Raw genomic sequence first — 23,848 nt, 5'->3', positions numbered from 1 at the left:
CACAATGCATTTTATTCTCACATAATGATTTCTGCTCCTTGGCTGCTATTAGCAATCCTTAATGCATGTATTTGATAACTTGTGAAATGTCTCAGTGAGTCCACCGGGATCTGTAAAGGACGCTGATGAAGGGATGGCTGAAGCAAACAGGAAAATGTCCAACAAATGTAATTGCTCTGATGACCACCAAGCCCATGATTGCTATGAGGAATGACTCTTTTGCCAATTATACGGGTTGTAATTGGACCCCTTCCTGCCACAGAACAGGTTACTTTATGACTGTGATATGCTGTGTGATATGGGAATATGGGCTTTGGGACTAACAGAGAGCTATAAGTTGCTGGAGAGGCTCAGAGGTGAGAGAGAGGATGCAGGAAATGTTGGTATGTGCTAATACACAGGTAAAATGGGTGTTGGGGGGAAGAGGAGGTGAAGTGGGATTGGAGGCAAGGAAAAGCAGTCATCACAGTGGGCAAGAATGGATGTTGTCATTGTTGTGGCAAGGGTTCAATCCCTGACCTGGGAACTTATGCATGCTGTGGGTGCAGCCAAAAAAAAAAAAGAAAAAAAAAGAATAGCTATGGAGGGTCACCAAGAACCTAGTTTTAGACCCAACAACCTAAATGTTTATCAATAGACGAATCGATTAAGAAGATGTGGTACATATACACAATGGAATACCACTCAGCCATAAAAAGGATGAAATAATGCCATTTGCAGCAACATGAATGCAACTAGAGAGTCTCATACGAAGTGAGATAAGTCAGGAAGAGAAAGACAAATACCATATGATACCACTTATATGTGGAATCTAAAATATGGCACAAATGAACCTATCTACAAAACAGAAACAGACTCACTGACATAGAGAACAAACTTGTGGTTGCCAAGGGCAGGGGAGGGAGTGGGATGGACAGGGAGTTTGGGGTTAGTAGATGCAAACTACTACATTTGGAATGGATATGCAATGAGGTCCTACTGTACAGTACAGGGAACTACATCCAATCTCTTGTGATAGACCATGATGGAAGCTAGTATGAGAAAAAGAATGTACACATATGCATGACAGGGTCACTTTGCTGTAGAGCAGAAATTGACAGAACACTGTAAATCAACTATACTTTAATAAAATTTTTTTTTAAAAGATGTGGATTTGAATATCAGCTCTGTCTCTTACCAACTATGTATACCTATGGGCAGATTACTCAACCTCTTTGAGCCTCTGTTCCATCATTTACGAATGGTGGCTAGTAAAGCCTTCCTCTCAGGATTGAAATGAAAACCAAATTAAATGTAGATGTGCTGCCAGTTACAGCGTAGGGACCCAACCTCACCTATGCCACTTAAGACTCTAGGCCTCAGAATCTTCAGTTATAAAATGGCAGCTGCTATGGAACTAGACCAAGGGTGCCAACTCAAATGCTTACAGAGTTGAGACAGATTTTGTAAATGAGCGAAGGCAGCCAGGTATGAAAACCGCGGAGGACTGAGAAACAGAGCCGGGACTGACCAGAACCTATCAGCTTCGCTGTGTGTTCTCAGATCATTAGCATTTTCAAGAGAAGCCTCTCTCTGTTCTTAAGGTGAAACCTCCTGATTTATAAATGTGGGCACCTAACTCCTCTCCCCCAACCCCCTTTTTAAAATGTCCTGTTTGGGCCACCAGTATGTATACAAGTCAAATAAAACTTGGGTCATTTCTAGCTTGTGGGCCACCATTTTGCAGCCTCTAAATGAAGGATTTAGAAGGATCATAGAAAGATTGTTTATCAGGACTTGAGTAAACAATTCTGGGGTCAGATGACCACAGAAAGTGTAATTTTTACTTGGATTCCCAAACTGTGCCTGGAACTGAACAGAAAATCAGAAAAATTTCATGCTCCAAGGTCTGAGATTCAGAGAGGGTACATCTTTTGTGGATTAGGGTCATAACTTAAAAAGCTGAAGTATACTGAATAAATGATTTTTCCTTTCTCTACCAATTGCATCAGAATCTTCAGGGGTTGAGGATTCTCTGGGAGATTCAATAATGCAACCAGGTTGAGAACTATTGTAACAAAGATTTCCCAAGGCAATCTGATTAAATAGAATAATAACTCTAACTTATTTAGAAACACAAATTTTGTGAAAAAAGAAACCAAATTTATTGTCTAAGAACATTGTGTGTGTGTGTGTGTGTGTGTGTGTGTAGCCATATGTGGGAGGTTGGCTGCTTGGGGCCCAGCCCTCTGGGGCCAAGGTGGGGGCCCCAGTTTCCCTAGCATGGTGCCCTCTCTAAAAGCTTTGTTTTTTTTTGTAGTTTTATCTCTCAAATTGGAAAATAATAAATATACCTGCCCTCCTTTCCTACCTAATTTTTTGGTCAACATCCTTATCTGCATAAACACATTAACACATAAGTAGCTGTGTGAATAAATATGTACCACTAGAAAATTTTGTCATTGTTAGAGAATTGCATTTATATTTTTGATTATGTAAACCATAGGCACTATAAGTACCCTGGGTGACAGATTAAACTTGGCCGGAAATTAATGAAAACTCCCTTCATCAGGAGGTGGAGCCTATTTCCACACTTCTTGGAGCTGGGCTAGTCTTGGGACTTGTCTGACCAAGAGAATGCAGGAAAGTTATGTGTGACTTCAATGCTCAGGTCTCAGGGGTCTTGAGATCTTCCATTTTCAACCTCTTGGAAACCAGCCCCCATGTATAGAAGCTGAGCTGCCTGCTTGAGAGGTAGAGAGGACTGAGTGTCCCAGGATCTTGGAGTTGTGCTATCAAGACAGGAAACCATTTGGGCTACATAACAAACATGACATACAGAACACATAATGGTGTCCTCAAATTGTCCAAGATCTTAGATCTGTGAAAAGTGATGTAAGAAAGAGAAATATTTCAATGTTTTACTCCAGACTTCAAGACATAGATATTCCATGTCTGTTTGCCTTTTGTATGAAGTGCTTCTTCTGAAAGTAGTCATAACGTGGAGACGTTTGCTGTTGTGGTAAATGGCATTAAGAGTTTAAAGAATTGGCTGACCACATTAGCAGAATGTAGAGTGGTGTCACAATCTGAAGTAAAGACTTCCTCTTAATCTTGGTGTCTTTGTGACAGAGGGAGTCAGAGACAGGGAGAACCTTCTATGTGAGATGCTTTGGGAAGCTGGGTCAAGACCAAGATGGTGGCTTCAGTGATCTTTGTACCTTCAACTCTGTTACAGAGGAAGGTACTTTCTCCATGTCTTTCAGAACAACCCTCAGTTTCAGTTTGCATGGTGATGGAGTTGAGAAAGGTTTGGAGCCTTAAGGAGGCATATCATTGTTGCATTCCTCATTTCTGTCGGACCTGCTTGAGGCCACCAGGGTGCAGGGCTCCTTCCAGACTGGCTTGAGACCTGACCTCTTCAAACCAAGTCCTCTTGCATCAGATTGTTTTTCTTGTTATTTTTAAAAGGAGGTTGACAAGCTTCATGAGTCAACTGTTGAATTTGACCAGTTACATTTTATACCTATGGCAATTTGCTTACTTTTACCTTCCCTCACAGTTTGTAATCCCTACTTTTTTTTTTTTTTTTTTTTTTTTTTTTTAGGGCCGCACATGTGACATATGGAAGTTCCCAGGCTAGGGATCGAATTGGAGCTGCAGCTGCTGGCTATGCCACTTCCACAACAACTTGGGATCCAAGTCATGTCTGTGAACTACACCACAGCTCACCGCAATGCTGGATCCTTAACCCACTGAACAGGGCCAGGGATCGAACCTGAGTCCTCATGGATACTAGTCAGGTTTGTTGCCACTGAGCTACAATGGGAACTCTAATCCCTACAATGTACAGAATTTTCTCTTTAGACTTTTTGTCAACAGCTTTGTACATGAAAATATCTGGAATCAATCATCCTAATGCCCTCCCCAGACAGTGTGCAGTGAAGGATCAGAAAATCCAGACTTGTAGGATGCTAGAGTTAACTAAGAGCTGACTGAGAACAGTAAATACAACTAGCTTGGACGTTCTGTGGTCAATCCAAGATTCTTGCTTTAAAAAGATTCTCTCTTCTTAAAACTTAGTAAGAAAATAAAAATAATTTATAATCATAATTCTCAGATATACCTGTCTTTTCTATTTTGGCGAATAGCCTTCCAATCTTTTGGCAGGGGGGATATTTCATATATATTTATAACATTAGAATCACACTGGACACACCATTCCATAAGTTTTTCTCATTTAACAGTGTCTCACGAACATATTCCATGAACATTTTTTTCCTCATGAATGTTTAACTAATCTTTAATCAGATTTTTACCATAATTATGCCATAATATATTTAAGTTTTTATTTTGAGTCATTTCCATTGTTCCCATTTTTTTTTTTTTGTCTTTTTGTCTTTTGTCTTTTGTTGTTGTTGTTGTTGTTGTTGTTGCTATCTCTTGGGCTGCTCCCGCGGCATATGGAGGTTCCCAGGCTAGGGGTTGAATCGGAGCTGTAGCCACCGGCCTACGCCAGAGCCACAGCAACTCGGGATCCGAGCCGCGTCTGCAACCTACACCACAGCTCACAGCAATGCCGGATCGTTAACCCACTGAGCAAGGGCAGGGACCGAACCCGCAACCTCATGGTTCCTAGTCGGATTCGTTAACCACTGCGCCATGACGGGAACTCCTGTTCCCATTTTTTTTTTTATTGTAAGTAATGCTATGATGAATAGCCTTAGTCCTAAATATTTGATTGCTAAACATTGATAATCCTATTTTTTGACTAAATTCCCATAGATGGAGTCAGTGGTTCTCTAGCAAACTACTACCTGGTACTGGCCTAGAAGTGTGATGAAGCAGTGTGTGTGGGATGTGGCCAAGGGCTTATCTCTGAGGGCATTGTTATAGGGTACACACTGGGGATGGTGAGCACAGGAAGTCTGCCTGGAATCCTCCAATGAGGTCAATTTGAAATGGTCAAAACTCAGTGGATAGGGGCTATGAATGTTTTTAAAGTAAATTCTGCTATATTAGTTTCTGTTTAAGTGACAAATAGTTGCTTGATCTTGTCTTTGGACAGCGGTGAGTAGCAGAACAGAAGTCAGACTGTAGAGTCAAATATAGATTTTTTCCTAATAGTCTCATGCATATGGTTGGAAAGAAGAAAAAGAAAGAAGAAAGAGGAAGCACGGGGAAGCCATCTGTTCTAGGAGCAAGAGCAGGAAGATTTAATGCTCAGAAGGGCGACTTGGTTAAATTTTCTGCCACAAGTCTAGCCTCTCTTGTGTGATTTTAGGTTTATAATCTACAATCCTTGAATCTAAAAAGTTAGCTATTTAATCAAATTAAACAGAAACTCAGCCAAAATGGTGGTGAATTCTGGTAATTATTACTTTGTTGAAATGTTTTTCTTTGACATTTTCCTGATTGGAACCACTGTCTGCATTTCTATGCCTTTTTACTCTGCCCCGTGTTGTATATATAATTTAGTAAAAGAGTTGCCAGTTAGCCTCTTGGGGCATTTAATAGAAATGGAGAAATTAAATTAACAATTAGTTTAGGTCTCTGACTGGGAGTTTTTAAACCTACAGAGAGATGAGTGTGGGAGTTAATAGTAACTTTTATATTTCTATGCATATCTTTAAGGCATATATACATTTTTAATATTTTATTTTAAATATAAATTTAAAACATTTATATTTTAAAAATATCTATAATTAAAGTATATATTTTAAAATGTATTTTAAAAATGCACTTTCTTCTCCTTTCAGCTTTTTGAGCTCCCAAGAGGATGTAAAGGGCACAAGGTAATGTCAGGCACAGGTAATATGAAGCCACAGGCCGGGCTGTGTGTCCTGCTTTGCCCTCTCCCAGTTGTGAAGACCTTGGGTCAGTCATTTACTTCCTCTCAGCCCCAGCCTCTGTATCTATAAAATGAATATTTCATTACTTGCTTGTAATAAATGAAAGTGACTCTTATTAACTTAAGCCAGAAAAGGATCTACATATAGGCTAATGGATAGCTCGTGAAATGGGAGAAAGAGCTAAACCACCAAGTCTTGGGAAAGGCTGGCTTGGGGATTCAGTCACATGAAAACAAGCGGCACTTGGCACCTGCCCTTGGTCCTAACCTGTCTTCACTCAAGACAGGCTCCCAGGAGGAGGAACCTGATTGTCTGGGATTGAGACATACGTCTTCCTCTGACTCCTTCTTTTCCAGGGGGTGGTGCTGGGCAGGTTGATTGGCAGGTCTACTTGAGTCTCATGAAATGGGGGGAGGGCACTGTCCCCAGAGGCAGGGATGCTGGGTGCCTCTGCAGGAGTTGAAAATACCAACTCACAGCTCTTAGGAAGATGCTAGACACTGTACCTAAGATCCTGGAATATGGTATGTGCTCAACAAACAATAGCTCTTGTGGTTATTATTGCTGTCAGAAGGCCAACATTGCTCATTGTTTTAGTGGGAGAGCAAAAATAATAATTGTTTATTCTTTTCTTTTGCATCCAATGCATTCTCTTTATACCTCATGTGGTTAAGTGCAGATTTCCAGAGCCTCTTCTCAGACTGACTGGATCAGAATTGCTATGGAGTGATCCCTGGCCTCTTCCTCTTTGACAAACATCCCAGGTGTCGCTTTTACACTCTACATATCTAGAACCAAGAGCCCTTAGTGATTTGGTTGGGAGGATTTGACTCTGCTGAAGATGAGTTTTGGAAGGGGAGAGTTTCCTCCACCACTGTAGCTATGGAGGGAGTGTGTTCTGCTGAAGGCGTAAAGCAGCCTAATCAGTTTGGTCTCTGAGCCTCTCAACCCTGGGATCAGCTGGGGAGTGCTGACAACATAAAGGAACCAGCCCAAGAGCTCAGGTGTGCTGGTTCCCACCAGCAACCAGATATTTTCCATTGTATACCCAGGTTGGAGCTCTGGAGATATCCTTTTACCTCCACTCCAGAAGTGCAGTGGCCTCACCCTTCTGGAAGATGGCTGAGAATGTGGAGAACTTTGGGGTTTCAGAGCATGATCTCTTTAGTTACCCCATTTAATCCTATGGCAACTCAGTCCTAAGGCAGATGGGAGTGGGTGTTAATCTACTCCTGATTCTGGGAATGAAGGACGTGACCATTCAGAAAGATTCATTGAGCAGGATTCCACCCAAACTTCCCAGCTTAGCAAAGGCAGAGCCAGAACACAGGCTTGTTCCTCTGGCTCCAGGCTCCCAGCCCTGTCCACTTCCCTCTTGGAGACGGGAACACTCAGATTTTCCAAGCTTTCTTTCAGTTACAGTGTCAAGGAAACCTAAGGTGAGCTCTAAGCCCTTTACAAGAGAGTTTATGCAAAAAACATCCTTCGGGGCCTTCAGCCACTTTCTGGGAGGTCTTTTAAATCATTTCTATCCCTCATGCTTTGATTTAGCTACCAGTTCTGAGTGTTGTGCCTTCTGGGGGTTAGAGGAGTGAGGGCTGTGATTACAATTGCAATGCCCCTGCCAACATGCTGTGGGGTGGGCTCCTCTTCTGAACATTCCCAAAGGAGCTGTCAACTCAACTACAGCAGGAGCCTGTCTTAGATTTGTTTTTTTTCCTGTCCATGCAGCACCAGGCAGAGAACTACACCCAGTAAATGCCTGATGGTTAGACACTGACATAGAATCAGTTTTCTCACTCTTCTGCCTCCCCCAGCACCTGCTGCCTCTTGAATACTTTGTAAGCTTATTTTTTTCATTATGAAATGAGTATATAAAGAAATTCAGAAGAAGGAAAGCACCACTCGTAGGACTGATAAATGCTTTTTATGAACACTGTGTGTCTGATAAACTTTGTTTTATTTAATCTGCACAACAGTCGATCTACACCTGAGGGCTTGCAGGACCTGAATGCTTTTTTTTTTTTTTGTCTTTTTAGGGCCGCACCTGCGGCATATGGAGGTTCCCAGGCTAGGGGTCTAATCGGAGCTGTAACTGCCAGCCTAACCACAGCCACAGCAATGCCAGATCCAAGCCACGTCTGTGACCTACACCACAGCTCATGGCAACACGGGATCCTTAACCCACTGAGCAAGGCCAGGGATTGAACCTGCATCCTCATGGATACTAGTCAGATTCGTTTCCACTGAGCCATGACAGGAGCTCCTGCAGGACCTGAACAATTATCCACCATCCTCCTGCCAGTGCACAACTGCAGGGAAAACACACAGTGCTCCTGAATGCTGTGGCCTTTTCTTCTGGCCCCAGTCCTGTGTTCCCACCTATGTGAAATCTTGCCGCTCCCTGATTGATACAGGTGTTTACTATCTCTGGGTCTTTGCTCTGCTGGCCTTGACATCGAGAACGCTCTGTTCTGCCCATCCAGCTGTTTTCAGCTTTCTTTTTTTCTTTCTTTCTTTCTTTCTTTTTTTTGTCTTTTTGCCTTTTCTAGGGCCGCTCCCGCGGCATATGGAGGTTCCCAGGCTAGGGGTCCAATTGGAGCTGTAGCCGCTGGCCTACGCCACAGCCACAGCAACGCAGGATCTGAGCCGTGTCTGGGACCTACACCACAGCTCATGGCAACGCCGGATCCTTAGCCCACTGAGCAAGGCCAGGGATCGAACCCGCAACCTCATGGTTTCTAGTTGGATTTGTTAACCACTGTGCCACGACGGGAACTCCTTTTCTTTTTTTTTAAGAGCTGTACTTGTGCCGCAAGTACAGCCCTTAAAAAAAGTTCTCAGGCTAGGGGGTCGAATTGGAGCCTACACTACAGCCACAGCAACACCAGATGTCAGCTGAGTCTGTGACCTACACTGTAGCTCATGGTAATGCTGGATCCTTAACCCACTGAGCAGGGCCAGGGATCAAGCCTGAGTCCTCATGCGTACTAGTTACTGCTGAGCCACAATGGGAACTCTCAGTTTTCGGCTCTGCTCTCAAGGCACAGCCAAAGTCACCTCTCTGTTCTGGGCTGAATTGTGTCTCCCCCAGATCCTCATATTGAAGCCCTGAACCCCAGTACCTCAGAATGTGACTGTGTTTGGAAATAAGGTCTTTACAGAGGTGATTCGGTGAAAATGAGGTCTTAGGGCAGGCCCTAACCTAATATGATTGGTGTCCTTATAAGAAAATTTTGATCTCTGTCAAGACATCAGATATGCATACCCACAAGGAAATGGCTTCTGTAAGGCAAGGGACAGGCCTTGGGAGAAACTAACTCTGCAGATACCTTGACCTTGGCTTTTTAGCCTCCAGAACAGCAAAGAAATAACATTTCTGTTGTTTAAGCCATGTAGTCTGTGCGCTCCCTAAAGCATTTCTTGACACCCAGCTACACTCTCAGGAAGAACTAATGCTTTTTCTTTGGTGCTCTCACCAGGTCACCTTTATTGAACTGTTTTCCTGTTGGCCATCCCTTCTGGGCCCCAAGTTCTGCATTTGCAGCATCTGGCACAGTGCTGGGCACATCCTGAGCTTGAGAAAAGGTAGGTGAACCAAGAAATGCATGAATGAATGAACAAGGGGTCCGATAATGGCTTCTGGGTAGATGGATTCTTTGTGGAAGTTGGGAAAAGGCTGAGGGATCCTGAGATGGAGAGGAATCTGAGAGAGGAGAAGGATGCAGGAGTGGTGGTTGACTAGCCCCTCACCCCATGCTGCCTCCTGCTGACTCACATGTCTTGGAACTCCCGGGCTTTGCAGCCTCCTATCCCGGGCCCCTGGCTCTCAGCCCTCCTTTCCGCCTGTCGGCCACTTAATCACATACAGAAGAAGTAAACTCCCCAAGGTCCCTGTTGTGTGGTCCTCTCCTCAAAGTCTGTTTCCCCACCTCGATTTCTGGAAGTCCCTTTGGAGGATCTGACAGACAGTCTCCCTTTCCCACCCCTCCAGCTGGACAGGCTCAGGAAACAGAAGGAGTTTTCTGGGAACAGACTGGAGAGGAGGAGCCAGTTAAAGTGACAAAAGGCACAAGTTTGAACTTCCTGTGTCCTGCGCCTGCTGCCGGAGCAGGGCTCTGAGCTGCCTCCAGAATGGCCCACTGGTCATGGGGGAAGTAAGAGAGATTTGCTCACAGCAGGGCATTTACTTATAAGCTGGCCCACCCTGGGATTTGGCCTCGATGGTGGACAATCTCCCTGCATAAGGAAACCCTCTGCAGGGAACTCTTCCAAGGGAGAAGGAGACCAGCCAGACAAGCCTGGCCCGGGATCAAAGCTCTGGGCCTCAGAGGGTGGGCTGAGTCGAGGATGGGCTGGATCTAACTTCTGGGTCAGCGCCATGAGCAGCGCAGACCCGGCATGACAGCGGGATTGGGGGGGGGCAGCACCCCTCCTCGTTGGCTCTTGGAACCTGGCCTTTTGGGCACCTGCCTAGGAGGTGTCAGAAACCAGCAGAGGCCATGTGTGTGTGGTGGCCGCAGGGCTGGTCATGCTCCAGGGGGTGGGAGGAGGCCTGGGAGGTGGGGCTGGTTTCTCAGAGACCCAGGACACTTGTTTCAAAATCGGACGGAAAAAAAAATGAACTTCTAAGACACAAAAGGTCACATGCTGCATGATTCCATTTATATGAAATATCCAGAATAGGAAAATCCTAAGAGACAGAAGGTAAATTAGTGGTTGCCAGAGTCTGGGGAGAAGGGGAGAGTGGGCAGCGATTGCTAATGTGTTTGGGGTATCTTGTTGGGGTGATTAAAATGTCCTGAATTAGATTGTGGTGAAGGTGGCACAATCTTGAGACTATACTAAAAACCACTGAATTGTATATTTTAAAGTGGTCTACTTTATGGCATGTGGATTATATCTCAATAAAGCTAGTTGTTTTTGTTTTGTTTTGTTTTGTTTTTGTTTTGTTTTGTTTTAAAGACTAGGGAGTTAGGGACAGAAAAAGAAAAGGAGAGAATCAAGAACATTAGCATAATGTGTAATCTTTAGCCAAATAAATAAGAAATGTGTTAAAACAGAAAAAAAGCGAGATGAGGTTATACTAAACTAAAATTAGAAAACAGGTTTCATCTGGTGTATTGACTCTGTTCGTGGCTTTTTGGAGTGCTGAGCTAGAGGTTTTAAGGCTGCATTTAGACTCAAAAAGATCAAACAGTGTGATCACTTAGTGATGTCTGCTCGAGGCACAGGCGACTAAGGAGGAGGTGCATGGGGCAAGTACCTGCCTTCCCTGCCTGCAACTGATCTCAGCAGTCCCTCCCAGCTTTCACACTCCCAAGCCCGAAATGTGGGCTACAGGGATTGGGGTTAGAAGAGAAGGGAGGTAAGACCAAGGCAGTTGAGCATCCAGCTAGACCCCACTACATCTACACCTGCTGGGGCTTGCCTTCATCTTCCCCACACCAGCTTCATTCTTTTAAGGACCACCTCCCCTGAGAATCTGCTGCCCATCCCCTGCCCAAGTAAGGGTTCTCAAAGACAGCTTTTAACCAGCCACCACAGCTCTGCAGTCTTGCCGCCTCTTCCTTCCCCCCTTCTTTCCTTCCTTTCTTCCTTCCTCCCTCCTCCCCTTCCTCCCTCCTTCCTTCCCTCCCTTTCTTTCCCACACACTCAGCATAAGAAAGGTCCAGAGATCAAACATGATCCATAACCCACTGCGCCGTGCCAGGGATTGAACCCATGCCACCACAGAGACAACCCTGTGTCCTTAACCTGATGTGCCACAGCAGGAACTGCCATACCACCTCTTTTTTAATCCACCCACCTTTCCACTTTCACTGCAAGAGAGCGAACGCTCCTTGCAGAATGGGCAGTTAGTTGAGCAAAGGGTTTAGACAATCCTTTTCTGGCAGCCCAGACCCTCTCATTAAAATATGTGCATTGTCAGCACCCTTCTCTTTTTCCAGTGGAGCTTAGCAATTAACACCCCCCCTCATGAGTGTGTCAAGAGATGTGTGCTCTGGGCAGCAAAGGAAAATACATTTGTCATCCGAATGACAGCCACAGCCATCAAAGCCATTTTTATCCGGTGGCACTGGAGCTGGCCTTATCCCTTCTGGGAAAAACAATGAATATTAGAGGTTCTGTTTACCAATATGCACCTTTCGCTGATTTCTCTCACTGTCTAGCAATTTTTCAACAGGACAGCTTTCTTGGAAACTGTATGCAGCCAAAAGATGATAAAAATGTGGTATCCAGAGAGACGCCTGGGGTTCTGTTTGTTTAACTGGGTAATTGGGCGTAGATTCTGAAAGGTCATCTTCCTGTGTCCAGGTCACCACAGGTGCTGGTCTGGAAGGAGGCTCTCTGGTGAAACAGTCAGGCCTAAAAGCCCTCCTCCCACTCTTCACCAGTTTCCCAAAGGGCGACCTGCTAGGTCAGGTTTATAAACCTGCTGCTGACCTTTATGCAAGTAAGTCTTAAACTCACTGATTCACACAGACCTTTCTAGAAAGTCAAGTGTGTGAGGCTTGTTTCCTCCATCCCTTTGCTGTCTGGAGCCAAACCCACTTTCTGTCCCAGACTCACTAATACACTTAAGCCCTAGCACTGCTAATGAGATCAGAAAGTGATTAGCCACCAGTCCTCAGTGATGGTTTCAGGCTAAGGAAAGAAAATGCCCCCGTGACAATCCACAGATTTTTCTGATCCTATTTGTGCTCCTCTTTATCATTTCTGACATTTTTAAAGGGCCTGTTGTCTCTACAGGATTTTCTGCAGAGCCTCATGGCAGGCCCTGCCCACATGTAACTGTACATGTGATGCTTTGGAAAGCCCACGGGGACTATTATCAGAAACTGAGCTCAGGGGAAAGGCCCAGCCTTCCGGGTTTGCTACAGCTGAGATTCTTTTGTGTGAGAACCAAAGATTCTCTTTGCAGGAGACCACATGGAGTGAGGGAAAAGCCAGACACACAAACTGGTTGGGTGTGAGTCTGTGGTGCTTACACCCCCCATGCTGTGTGACTTTTGTAAACCACTTACCTTCTCTAAGCAGCCTTGTTTCTCACATCTGTAAAATGGGGAGGCCTCCTTTGTAGGCAGGATTTTTAGCAGTGTCCAGATGAATGCAAAAGGGAGGCTACATAAAAAATTAGTAATTATTACTAATTTCATTTCTAAAGGTCACCCCTTCCTGATGTTAAAATAAGGACACTTTGGATTCAAGAACTCATTTCTAAAGTCTCTGATGCTGATGGGTCTGCCTCAAGGGACCCCCTCCCAGTGAGTGGGACAGTCAGCCCTCACCCCCAGAGGGATACAGAAGGCTTTAAAAATGATATTTTTCCATTAAAATGATACTCTATAACTCTGTTGGTTATAACCTAGGCTAGGCTAGGTTAAAAATAAAAAGATTTTCTTCAACTGCAAAATTTTTTTAATTGAGATGAATTCACTTAACATAAAATTTATCATTTTAAAGAGTATAATCTAGTGCATTTAATACATCTGCAATGCTGCGCGACCATCATCTCCCTCTAATTCAAAAACCTTTCCATCACTCCCAAAGGAGAACTTGCACCCATGAAACAGTCCCCGTGCCTTCTTTCACTTTGTATAATGTCTTCTAGAGTCATCTGTGTGGGGAGTTCCCTCTGTGGCACAACAGGATGTGTGGCATCTGTGCAGGAGGATGCAGGTTTGTTCCCTGGCCTAGCACAGTGGGTTAACAGAGTCAGCATTGCCGAAGTTGTGGCATAGGTTGCAACTGTGACTTGGATATGATCCTTTGCCTGGGAGCTTCATATGCCACAGAGCGGCCCAAAAAAAAAAGAAAACAGCAACAAAAAAACCAAGATTCATTCATGTCATAGAATGCATCAGTACTTCATTCCTTTTTATGCCTGAGTGATATTGCATCATATGGATATACCACATTTCATTTATCCATGCATTGGTTGATTCATTGGTTGTTTCCACATGAATGAATTTTTGTCTGGAAATTTGTTTTCATTTCTATTGGGTTTATATGTGGGAGTGAAGTTGCTCAGTCCTATGGTGACTCTCAGTTCAACTTTCTGAGGAACCACCACTATTTTCCAAAGCATTCCCACCAGCAGTGTGTGTGAGTTCCAGTTTCTCCTTATCCTCGTCAGCACATGTTATTGTCTATCTTTTTATTATAGCCATCATAGTGGGTGTGATGGGGTATCCAGCTCATTTTAAGGATGGATAAGCTGGGGACCAGAGAGGAGATATGACTTGCACAGCCTCACGTGTTGCAGAGTTAGGCTCTGGACAGCAAATCTCTTTAACTCCCTATTTGATGCTTATTCTCAATCAAATGTCCTTTGTTTTTGATGTTAAGAGAAAAGCAGAGTCAGACTTGTAGGGTAATGCTAGATCAGAGGCAGGCTCCCCTGACTAGTTATTCCAATATAACTCCAGCAGTCCACCAAGAGGGGAGAAGAGAACCGTGAGCTAAACTGGGGAAGGGGTCGTGCCACCTAGTGAGCAGTCTAGCTGGGATTTTCTAGGCCCCTGAAGGGCTAACTTTACTTTCTGAACTTTCCTTCGATGGGAGAGAACTTTAGCAATGACATACGTCTGCTTCACCTACACATTGATTGAGAACATATTAGATGCTAGAATGTTAACAATAGAGGTAGATGCAGGACACAGGGGAGTACAGATAAGGGGCACCAACTGGTCTGGAAAAGGGGGTTAAAAGCTGGGTATTGGAGAGCTCCAAGTGATGGTGAGAAGCTTACCAGGCCTGCTCTGCACACAGAGGTAGGTGAATGTGCAAGCAACTTCTCTGGATGGGTGAGAACAGCTAGAAAGTCACATAGAACATCTAGGAGCCCAGGGCTGAAACCTCTTGGAGCATTTTGACAGAGCTTTGCACAGGTGAGAAACCATTCTTGAGGGGAAGCCAATCAGTTTCGTCGGCAAGGCAGCCTGTATACTGCAAGCTGAAGTCTTTTGCACACGTAGTCAGAAGCGGAGTGAGAAAGGTCACCATCAACTAGCTGAGCAATAATATTCACAGCCACAAATCAAGTTCTCGCCTTGCATATGTTCAGTATACAAAGTGCTGGGGGATCAGGCTGGCTGTGCGGGTCACACCACCTCCCCATAAACTGTGTGAATATTATTCTCATTAGGTCCCCAAACAACCATACCAAAAAAAAACCAAAAAAACCCCCCGACAACCCATACATTGATTCATCCTTTGTATCTTGGTTTGTGTAACGTACCTCTTTTTTACATTAGACTTTGACCGTGTGGTTTCTGCCCAAACGGGCCTCTGCGAGGTTGTGAAACAGGTGAGGTTTCTTCCTTAGGTCCATCTGAAGCTGCTGCAAATCCCCCTGCCAATCAGCGGTCTAGAGTGGACAGTGATGCATGATGTGCAGTGACCACAGGTGCTATTGACTGTAATAGTGAATACATTCTTGATGTTAAATCTTGGTTTGGGAATCCTTTACACTTCAAAGTTGTGTTTCTACTGCTTTGGGCTGGTAGAAATATCTGCTGTGTTAGTTTACGGGGTTTTGTTTGTTTGTTTATGAAAAGCTCAGAGATCAGGGAATCGGAGGTCATGGCACATAAACATGAATGTAGTTTGAAGCAAATGTCAGCTGATATTTGTGATTAGTCATCCCCACGGTAAGAATCCTGGCAGGCTCCAGACTTTATACCTAGGAGCATATAGGAACAGCAATCTTATTGAGCAGTAAGAGGATAGGAGAGTAGGAACCTGTTTAAAGCCTAAGAAAGAGATACTTAGGTTATACAATACCGATCAATGAAGAAATGGCATTTTTCTAGAGATACTTAGTCACATTTTAAATAAAAACTGTGAGATGACAATTGTCCATGACACAGCATGTTATTGTTTTAAAAAACTGGAATTTCCAGGTGGGCCAAAGGCCTGTAAAAATTGGCCATCATAGAAGAAGAAATGCTTTCCTTTAGAGAACAAAGGTGACTTTCTCCTGGTTTGAAAGGAGGGCTGGTCTCCAGTGCATTAAATAGAGACACACCTCTATAAACCTGGTCTCCCTCTCTCTTTCTCCAGAGGAAAAGGAAGTTTATGGAAGGATTCTGGGGGGGGGCCCCTAGCATCTTTGTTTTTCTCTCTCTCGCCACTGTTGGGTCATGGACAGTGGTAGGTGGAAGACCAGAGGGAGGGTTGGGAAGAGCTGCAGGAATGGGGTCCATCAGGAGGGAGAATGGGCAGAATTTTTGAAGTGGGAGTTGGGGTGACCGGGGGCTCCTGGGCTGAACATCTGAGTGCAGATAAATCAAGTGGTCCCAGAAGTAAGCTTGGAAGTGAGGGTGAAGTGTGAGAGAGATCTGGAGTTTGGTGTTTCTCCTGCCCTCTCTCCATCCATCCGTTCCCTCAACAGTTTTTACTGAGCACCTACTGCATGTCAGAGACCATGTTTGAGAGATGTGTGAGCCAGGGCTTCCCTCCGGTGCAGCAGGTCAAGCTGGGATGTCCCTGAGGAGCATCTGGTCTCAGGTGAGGGTATGCAGAGCTCAGGTCTCCCCTGGTGCTTTTGGGCAATGTGGGATGGTTTATGGGGGATTTTGTTTGCAAGAGCTCTTCATCCTCTTTTCATGGGATTCAGTTTACGCCATAAATACCTGCTGGTTTTCCTAAATTCAGTTGGAACATCACTTCACTGGGAATATCTACAGGAACTACAGGAGATGTAGTTCACTGCACTCCTAATTCCCTGTTTCTGTTGCTGCTCCTACTTCTGTTCCTGGTCCTGCAGTCTGACACCACCCCTTGCTTACCTTGTGTTCCTGCTGTCCAGCACAAAGACAGTGCTCAGCAATTATTCTCGAGTGAATAGTGAATGAGTGAGTCAACCTCAGGTCTTAGAATTTGTTTCTTAAGCACCAGTTGTTAAGGTCATTTTCTCCTGGTCTGCAGCTTCCTTGAGTCACCAGCCAGCCATCCAGTTTAGCCACCAACACCCAAGGAGAGGGCTTGAAACCCTCCTGGGTATAAAGTATTTGTCTTATTAGTTTTCTGTTGCTGTGGTTATCATAAACTTAAGATGGGCACCACAATCTGTAACCGACTGTCTGAGACTAAGAAATCCCAGGAGAAGTGTTGGTGACATGCACTGGAGCCAGGGTGATGGACTATATACACTTAAGGAAAGACATAAGAAGAAAAAAAGTGAAATGGAATTGGAGGCCTCAAAAAAGTTGCCATAAACTTAGTGGCTTAAATCAATGCAGATTTTTTATGTGACAATTTGGGTGGTCAGAGGTCTGATGTATGTTTCCATGGGCTAGAATCGAGGTTTCAGCAGGACTGCCTCCCTTTGGAGGCTCCTGGGAAGAACCCATTTTCTCACCTTGGCTGCTTCTCTAGGCCACCTGCATTTCTCAGTCATGGCTACTGCCTCTTCCTTTTGCTTCTTCCAGCAACAGTGGGTCCGGGCCTTCTCATGATCCCATCTCCTTGGTTTTTCTCTCTTCCGTCTCCCTCTTCCACTTATAAAGACCCTTATGCTGACATTGGGTCCATCCCCCAATATAGGATCATCTTCCCAGGTCAAGGTCAGCTGGTCAGCAAACTTAATGCTAGCTGAAGCCTTAATTCCTCTTTACCAGGTAACCTTTTGTATTCAGATTTTGGGGAGTAGGTTGGGGAGATCTTGGAGGCTCATTATTCTGCCTCCTACAGCCTGCGACTCATTTCAGATCCCAATAGGGAATCTTTGGGTTACTAACCTATCTTGGTCCATTCGGGCTGCTGTAACAAAATGCCATAGACTAAGTGGCTTATAAACAACAGAAACGTTATTTCTCCCAGTTCTGGAGGCTGGACCTGGACCAAGACCAAGGCCCTGGCAGATCCAGTGTCTGCTTCAGGCCCACCTCCTAGTTCATAGGTGGGTCTCTTCTCTCTGTGTCCTCATGTGGCAGAAAGGACAAGGAAGCTCTCTGGGGTCTCTTTTATAAGGGCACTGATCTTGTTCATCAGGCCTCTGCCCTCATGATGCAATTACCCACAAAGACCCCAACTCCTCACGCCATCACAGTGGGGGTTAGTTTTTAACATATGCATTCGAGGGGACATAAACATTCAGTCTGGCACTAACACTAGCTCTCTTACAGGTCTTTGAATAATTGAGAGTTAACAGTTTAAGGACTTGTGATCCAAGCCAAAGACCCCTGTTTTTTTGATCAGGAAAGAACCAGGTAGAAGCTGTAAGTCATCATCTTTCTCTACAAATGTGGGCGTGGTTGAGACATGCCAGGCTCTGGTTTTTCTCTGGTTCTGAGTCACCACCACAAGGATGCACTTGACCACAGATGAACCCTTTCTGGGGTGCAGATGACTGTTGATAATGAATGATAGCCATGTGGCAGGCGCTCTTTGGCATCTATCATTTCAATTACTGCCATCACTGAGGGGTAGGTATTATTGTCCCAGGTTCAAATGAGAAAATAGGGTTTGAGTCAAATTGCATAGCTTGCCCCAGGTCACATAATAAGTGGCAGTTCTGGGTTAGAGCCTGGGCTTATCTGATTTTAATCCCTTTATGGCCAGCCCTCAGGAAAACATCTCTCTTAAAAATCTTCCCAAATATTGCTGTTAGCCTTTAGGGAGGAGGCTGTTCATTAGAATTACTTGGTGTGCTTTTTATTTTTAATTATTATTTTTTTTGTCTTTCTCTCCTTTTTGGGGCTGTACCCAGGCATATGGAGGTTCCCAGGCTAGGGGTCCAATCGGAGCTGTAGCTGTCAGCCTACACCAGGGCCACAGCAACGCAGGATCTGAGCCATGTCTGCCACCTACACTATAGCTCATGGCAATGCCAGGTCCTTAACCCACTGAGCAAGGCCAGGGATTGAACCTGCATCCTCATGAATGCCAGTCAGGTTTGTTAACTGCTGAGCCACAACGGGAACTCCTGGTATGCTTTTAAATAGTACCAGTGGTCTGCTTCAATCTTTGACAGGGCTTGGTCATCTGTATTTCTTTTATGGCCACGCCCATGGCACGTGGAGGTTCCCAGGCCAGGGATCAAATCTGAGTTGAAGCTGTGACTCACACAACAGCTGTAGCAATGCCGGATCCTTGACCTACTGCACTAGGTTGGGGATCAAACCCATGCTGCCACAGAAACAATGCCAGATCCTAAACCCACTGCACCATAGAGGGAACTCTGGTCATCTCTATTTTATTTTTATTTTTTGATTCTCTGGATATTATAATGCATGTACTTTTAGGGTTAAGAACCACTGCCTTGGGCATATTGTGTATGTTCCTATTAACAAATTTTGCATCACCCTGTGCCCTTAACCTGTGCCCAGAGGTACCCCCTCTTATTCTGTGGCTAAAGAGGAAGAGCTGAGCAGGTGGGCTTTCTCTAGTTCCCTTGGGGTTGCATGGCCCCTCCTTGCTGTTGGCAGACTCCTTGTTGAAGGCCCCACTTTGGTGGGAGCTTCTTGGGGTGCATTTTTGTCCTGTCCTAACTTGGCAGCTGCAGGTGGACGCTTTTTGCCTCTGTGTTCAGGCAAGTGAGCAGGGAAGCAGAGTAAATGGCCCACGGAACATAGGAGCAATACCATGCGCTTCAGAGGAATAAAAGTACTTCATTTCGATCCCTCGCTCCACTTTCCCTCATTGATTTTATGGTGAAATAAGTTCTCAGGGCTACCAGCATAAAGTGTTTTGCCAAGACAGTGATTTACGTTTCTCCCCTGACTTCTTGTTGGTTTAGTAAATCCACAGAATACTTTAGAGTGGAAAGAACTTGAACGCTTGCCCAGAACAGTGGACCCGTGCTCTTTCCAGAAAGAGCAGGCAGTTGCCGTGGTGTATAGCTGGGTTTCAGCCCCGTTTCTGTCAGAAGTTTACTCGAGCTACAGGAAGGTGATTAACATTCTGTGCTTTCACCACAAAAGTCCTGAGCCTGGGAGGATGCATCTGGAGATTCCTTAACTTTCTGGGCCAGATGGTATATATATATTTTTTGTCCTTTTGCCATTTCTTGGGCCACTCCTGCGACATATGGAGGTTTCCAGGCTAGGGGTTGAATCAGAGCTGTAGCTGCTGGCCTACGCCACAGCCACAGCAACACAGGATCCAAGCCACGTCTGCGACCTATACCACAGCTTGCGGCAACGCCGGATCCTTAACCCACTGAGCAAGGCCGGGGATAAAACCTGCAACCTCGTGGTTCCTAGTTGGATTCATTAACCACTGAGCCACGATGGGAACTCCTAAAAGTTCTTGTTCATGAAGCACTTCAAAAACACTGAAGATTAGAGGAAATAATACGATAGACCATTACAAAGTGTAAACAGTGGTTGTTACTTATGCATCTATCACAAAGTGTAAACAGTGGTTATTATTTTGCCACCTTGGCCTTAGAGTTCTTACGAAAGAGAAGGATGAGTTAATACCAACAGTACTGCCTCAGTGTGCCTTTCTCCTTTCTCCCTCCTTCCCCAGAAGTAACCATTCACCTGAACTTGACTTATGTTATTCTCATGAATGTCTTTATATTGTAAATACAATGTTTGGATCCATATATGATGATACCATGATTGTTTTGCGTTTTTATTTTTTTTTTTAATTTTTATTTATTTATTTATTTATGTCTTTTGTCTTTTGTTGTTGTTGTTGTTGCTATTTCTTGGGCCGCTCCCGCGGCATATGGAGGTTCCCAGGCTAGGGGTCTAATCGGAGCTGTAGCCACCGGCCTACGCCAGAGCCACAGCAATGCGGGATCCGAGCCGCGTCTGCAACCTACACCACAGCTCACGGCAACGCCGGATCCTTAACCCACTGAGCAAGGGCAGGGACCGAACCCGCAACCTCATGGTTCCTAGTCGGATTCGTTAACCACTGCGCCACCACGGGAACTCCCTGTTTTGCGTTTTTAAATGGACTATATAGTCTCCTTTTTTCCCCTTTCTTTTTATGGTCACACCTGTGGCATATGGAAATTACTGGGCTAGGGGTCTAATTGGAGCTGCAGCTGAAGCCTATGCCACAGCCATGGCAACACTGGATCCATAACCCACTGAGCAAGGCCAGGGATCAAACCCACATCCTCACAGAGACAACGTCAGGTCCTTAACTCACTGTGCCACGAAGGAAACTCTGAGTATATTTCTTTTTCCTTTTTTTTTTTTTTTCTTTTTGTGACTTGTGGAATCCTTTCCTATCCCACATTCACGAGAGATATTTTCCTACTCTGTTTTACAGGTTTTGCTCTTTTGCTTTTTCACGTCTACCTCTAATCAATTTAGGATTAGTTCTTTGACAAAGTAGGAAGAAGGAACTTAAATGTATTTTTTTCATCACTCCTTCAGTAGCTCATCCTTTCCCTATAGAAAATGTCATCTGTGTCCTAGGTCTGGCTTTTGTTTATGTAGATCCCTTTTGTGCTTTGTATTCAGTTCTTTGGTCAGATGTCTATTTCTATGTCAGCATTACACTGTTTTAATTGCTATAACCTCATAAGTTATTAATCATTTTTATTGAGGTATATAAAATTTGCCTTATTAAATAGAAAATTTAGTATATTCACAAAGTTATGCAGCTACTGTCACCAGCTAATTCCAGAACACTTTTATCACCCCCAAAAGAAACCCTATACACGTTAGTAATCACTCCCTACTTCCCTTTACCCCCTAGCTCCTGGCCACCAAGAGTTTACTTCCTATCTCTGTAGATTTGCTCTTTCTGGACATTTCATATAAATGGAATCATGTAGTATGTATTCTTTTGTGTTTGGCTTCTTTCATTTAGTATTTTTAAAGTTTCAATCCATGTTGTTGCACGTATCAGTTCTTCATCCTTTTTATGGCTAGATAAAATTCTATTGTGTGGATATATCACATTTTTTTAAATCCATTCCTTAGTTGGTTGACATTGAGGTTGTCTCCATTCTTTTTTTTGACTGTTATGAATAATGCCTCTTTGAACATTCAAGTGCAATTTTTTTGTGTGGACGTGTTTTCTTTTCTCTTGCGTATGTGCCTGGGAGTGGCTTCTCTGGCTCAACTGACAATTCTCTGTTTAGCATTTTTAAGAACCCCCAAAGTGGCTGCACTGTTTTATGTTCTCACATATATGTGTATATATATATATATATATATATATATACTAAGATATGAAGGTTCCAGTTTCTCTATATCCTCACCAGCGCTTGTCTTTGTTTTTGATTATAGTCACCCTAATGGTATAAAGTGGTTTCTTGTGGTTTTGGTTTGCACTTCCCTAACGTCAAATGATGCTGAGCTTGTTTTCATGTGCTTAGTGGCCATTTGCATATGTTCTTAGGAGAAGTGTTTGTTCAAAACCTTTGTCTCTTCATGTGTTTCAATATCTAGTAAATGATGCTTGCCTTCTACTTCAAAATAGTGTTGCTGCTCCTCACCCTTCACTCTTTAAAATGAGTTTTATGTTGAAATTATCCTCATCATACACAGAAATTCATCAGGATTTATAATGGAACTTGAATTGATAGATTAATATGGGAAAATTGATTTCTGCAAATATCTATAAATACATCAAATGTCATTAGTTTTCCCGATTTCCACACCAGCTGTGGAATGCCTACCTCTAAATTATTATAGAAAGAGAAACTCATAGTTTAAACCAGTATTATTTCAAGATCTCTATTTTACCCAGTCAAATCCATGTCCCAAATATCAAAATGTATATCTCTCTATTTATTTTCTCTAAATGTATTCTTAAATTTTTAAAAACATGTTCATAAATATTTTCACATCACTCATTAGATGTATTTCTGTGTTCTTTTTAGCTTTCATTAATGTTGTTACATGCACCTTTTTTTGCCTTTTTAAAAAAATTGAAAGACCGTTGATTTACGAGTTTGTGTTCATTTCTACGTTAGAACAAAGTGATTCAGTTACCCATATACATATATTCTTTTTATATACTTTTCCATTTATGGTTTGTCACAAGATATTGAATATAGTTCCTTGTACTATATGGTAGGACCTTGTTTCTTATCCATTCTGTATATAATAGTTGGCATCTGTTAATCCCAGACTCCCCATCCTTCCCTTCTTCACCTCCTCTCCCCCTTGGCAACCACAAGTCTCTCTCTATGTCTGTGAGTCTGTTTCTGTTTCATAAGTAATTTCATTTGTGTCATGTTTTAGATTCCACATATGTGATATCATGTGGTATTGGTCTTTCTCTTTCTGACTGATGTTACTTAGTATGCTAATCTCTAGGTCCATCTATGTTGCTATAAATGGCATTATTTTCTTCTTTTTTATGGCTTGATAGTATCCCATTGCATATATGTATCACATCTTCTTTATCCATTCATCTGTTGATGGACATTTAGATTGTTTCCATGTTTTGGTTATTGTGAATAGTGCAATAGGGGTGTTGTGCATCTTTCTCAAAAACACTTTTTCTATTTGTTGTGAGTGTGTGAGAACATTATTGGCTTTGCATATTGTTTATGTACCAGCAACTTTACTGAATGCTCTTATTAGTTCTATGTGTTTGTTCATAGATGTTTTTGACTTTTCTACATTAATCAACATTATCTGGGAATTATGATTTTTTTCTTTTTTCTAATTCTTACATTTCGAAATTTCCTTTTCTTACTGCATTAATTAATATTGACAATGAAAGTTTGCATAGAAGTAATAATAGCTAATATTTTATGCTTTTCCTCATTTTAAAGAGGAAATTCTAATTTTTTACTATTGTTATGTTGGCTGTTTTTTTTCAGAACTTAGAAAATTATTTTCTTTGTGGATCATTTTAATTAAGCACCATGTAAATTAACTTTCTAAAAATTAGAGTATGCTGCTATACAGCATAGTGACCCAGCCATACATACATATATACATTCTTTAACTTGTTTTTGATAGATTTTCTTTATCTAAAAAAAATTCTTTTATTTCTACTAAGAATTATCAGACACAACTTAGAATAGATTTACAAGGAGATCCTGCTGAATAGCATTGAGAACTATGTCTAGATACTCATGT

General features: G+C 43.3%; 1 protein-coding gene across 4 annotated transcripts in view; it reads left to right on the top strand.

Moving 5' to 3' along the window:
• The window catches only part of LOC146395765 (uncharacterized), a 591,473-nt gene that overhangs the window by 184,815 nt on the left and 382,810 nt on the right, over positions 1-23,848 (top strand). For 3 of the 4 annotated variants that reach the window (XM_085001352.1, XM_085001350.1, XM_085001351.1), the window contains 2 exons: positions 5,739-5,774; positions 9,314-9,419. In XM_085001352.1, the coding sequence (XP_084857478.1) occupies positions 5,739-5,774; positions 9,314-9,419 (142 nt within the window). Of the gene's footprint in view, positions 1-5,738; positions 5,791-9,313; positions 9,420-23,848 lie in introns of all 4 variants that reach the window. The other variant, XR_014830576.1, reaches the window with a different exon arrangement.

Source organism: Sus scrofa, chromosome 15, assembly GCF_054392235.1.
Source record: "Sus scrofa isolate SSC_HxYL_T2T_F1_AM1 chromosome 15, Sscrofa_HxYL_maternal_Yorkshire_Landrace_v2.0, whole genome shotgun sequence".
NCBI lineage: Eukaryota > Metazoa > Chordata > Mammalia > Artiodactyla > Suidae > Sus > Sus scrofa.
This window is presented reverse-complemented; position numbering and strand designations above follow the sequence as displayed.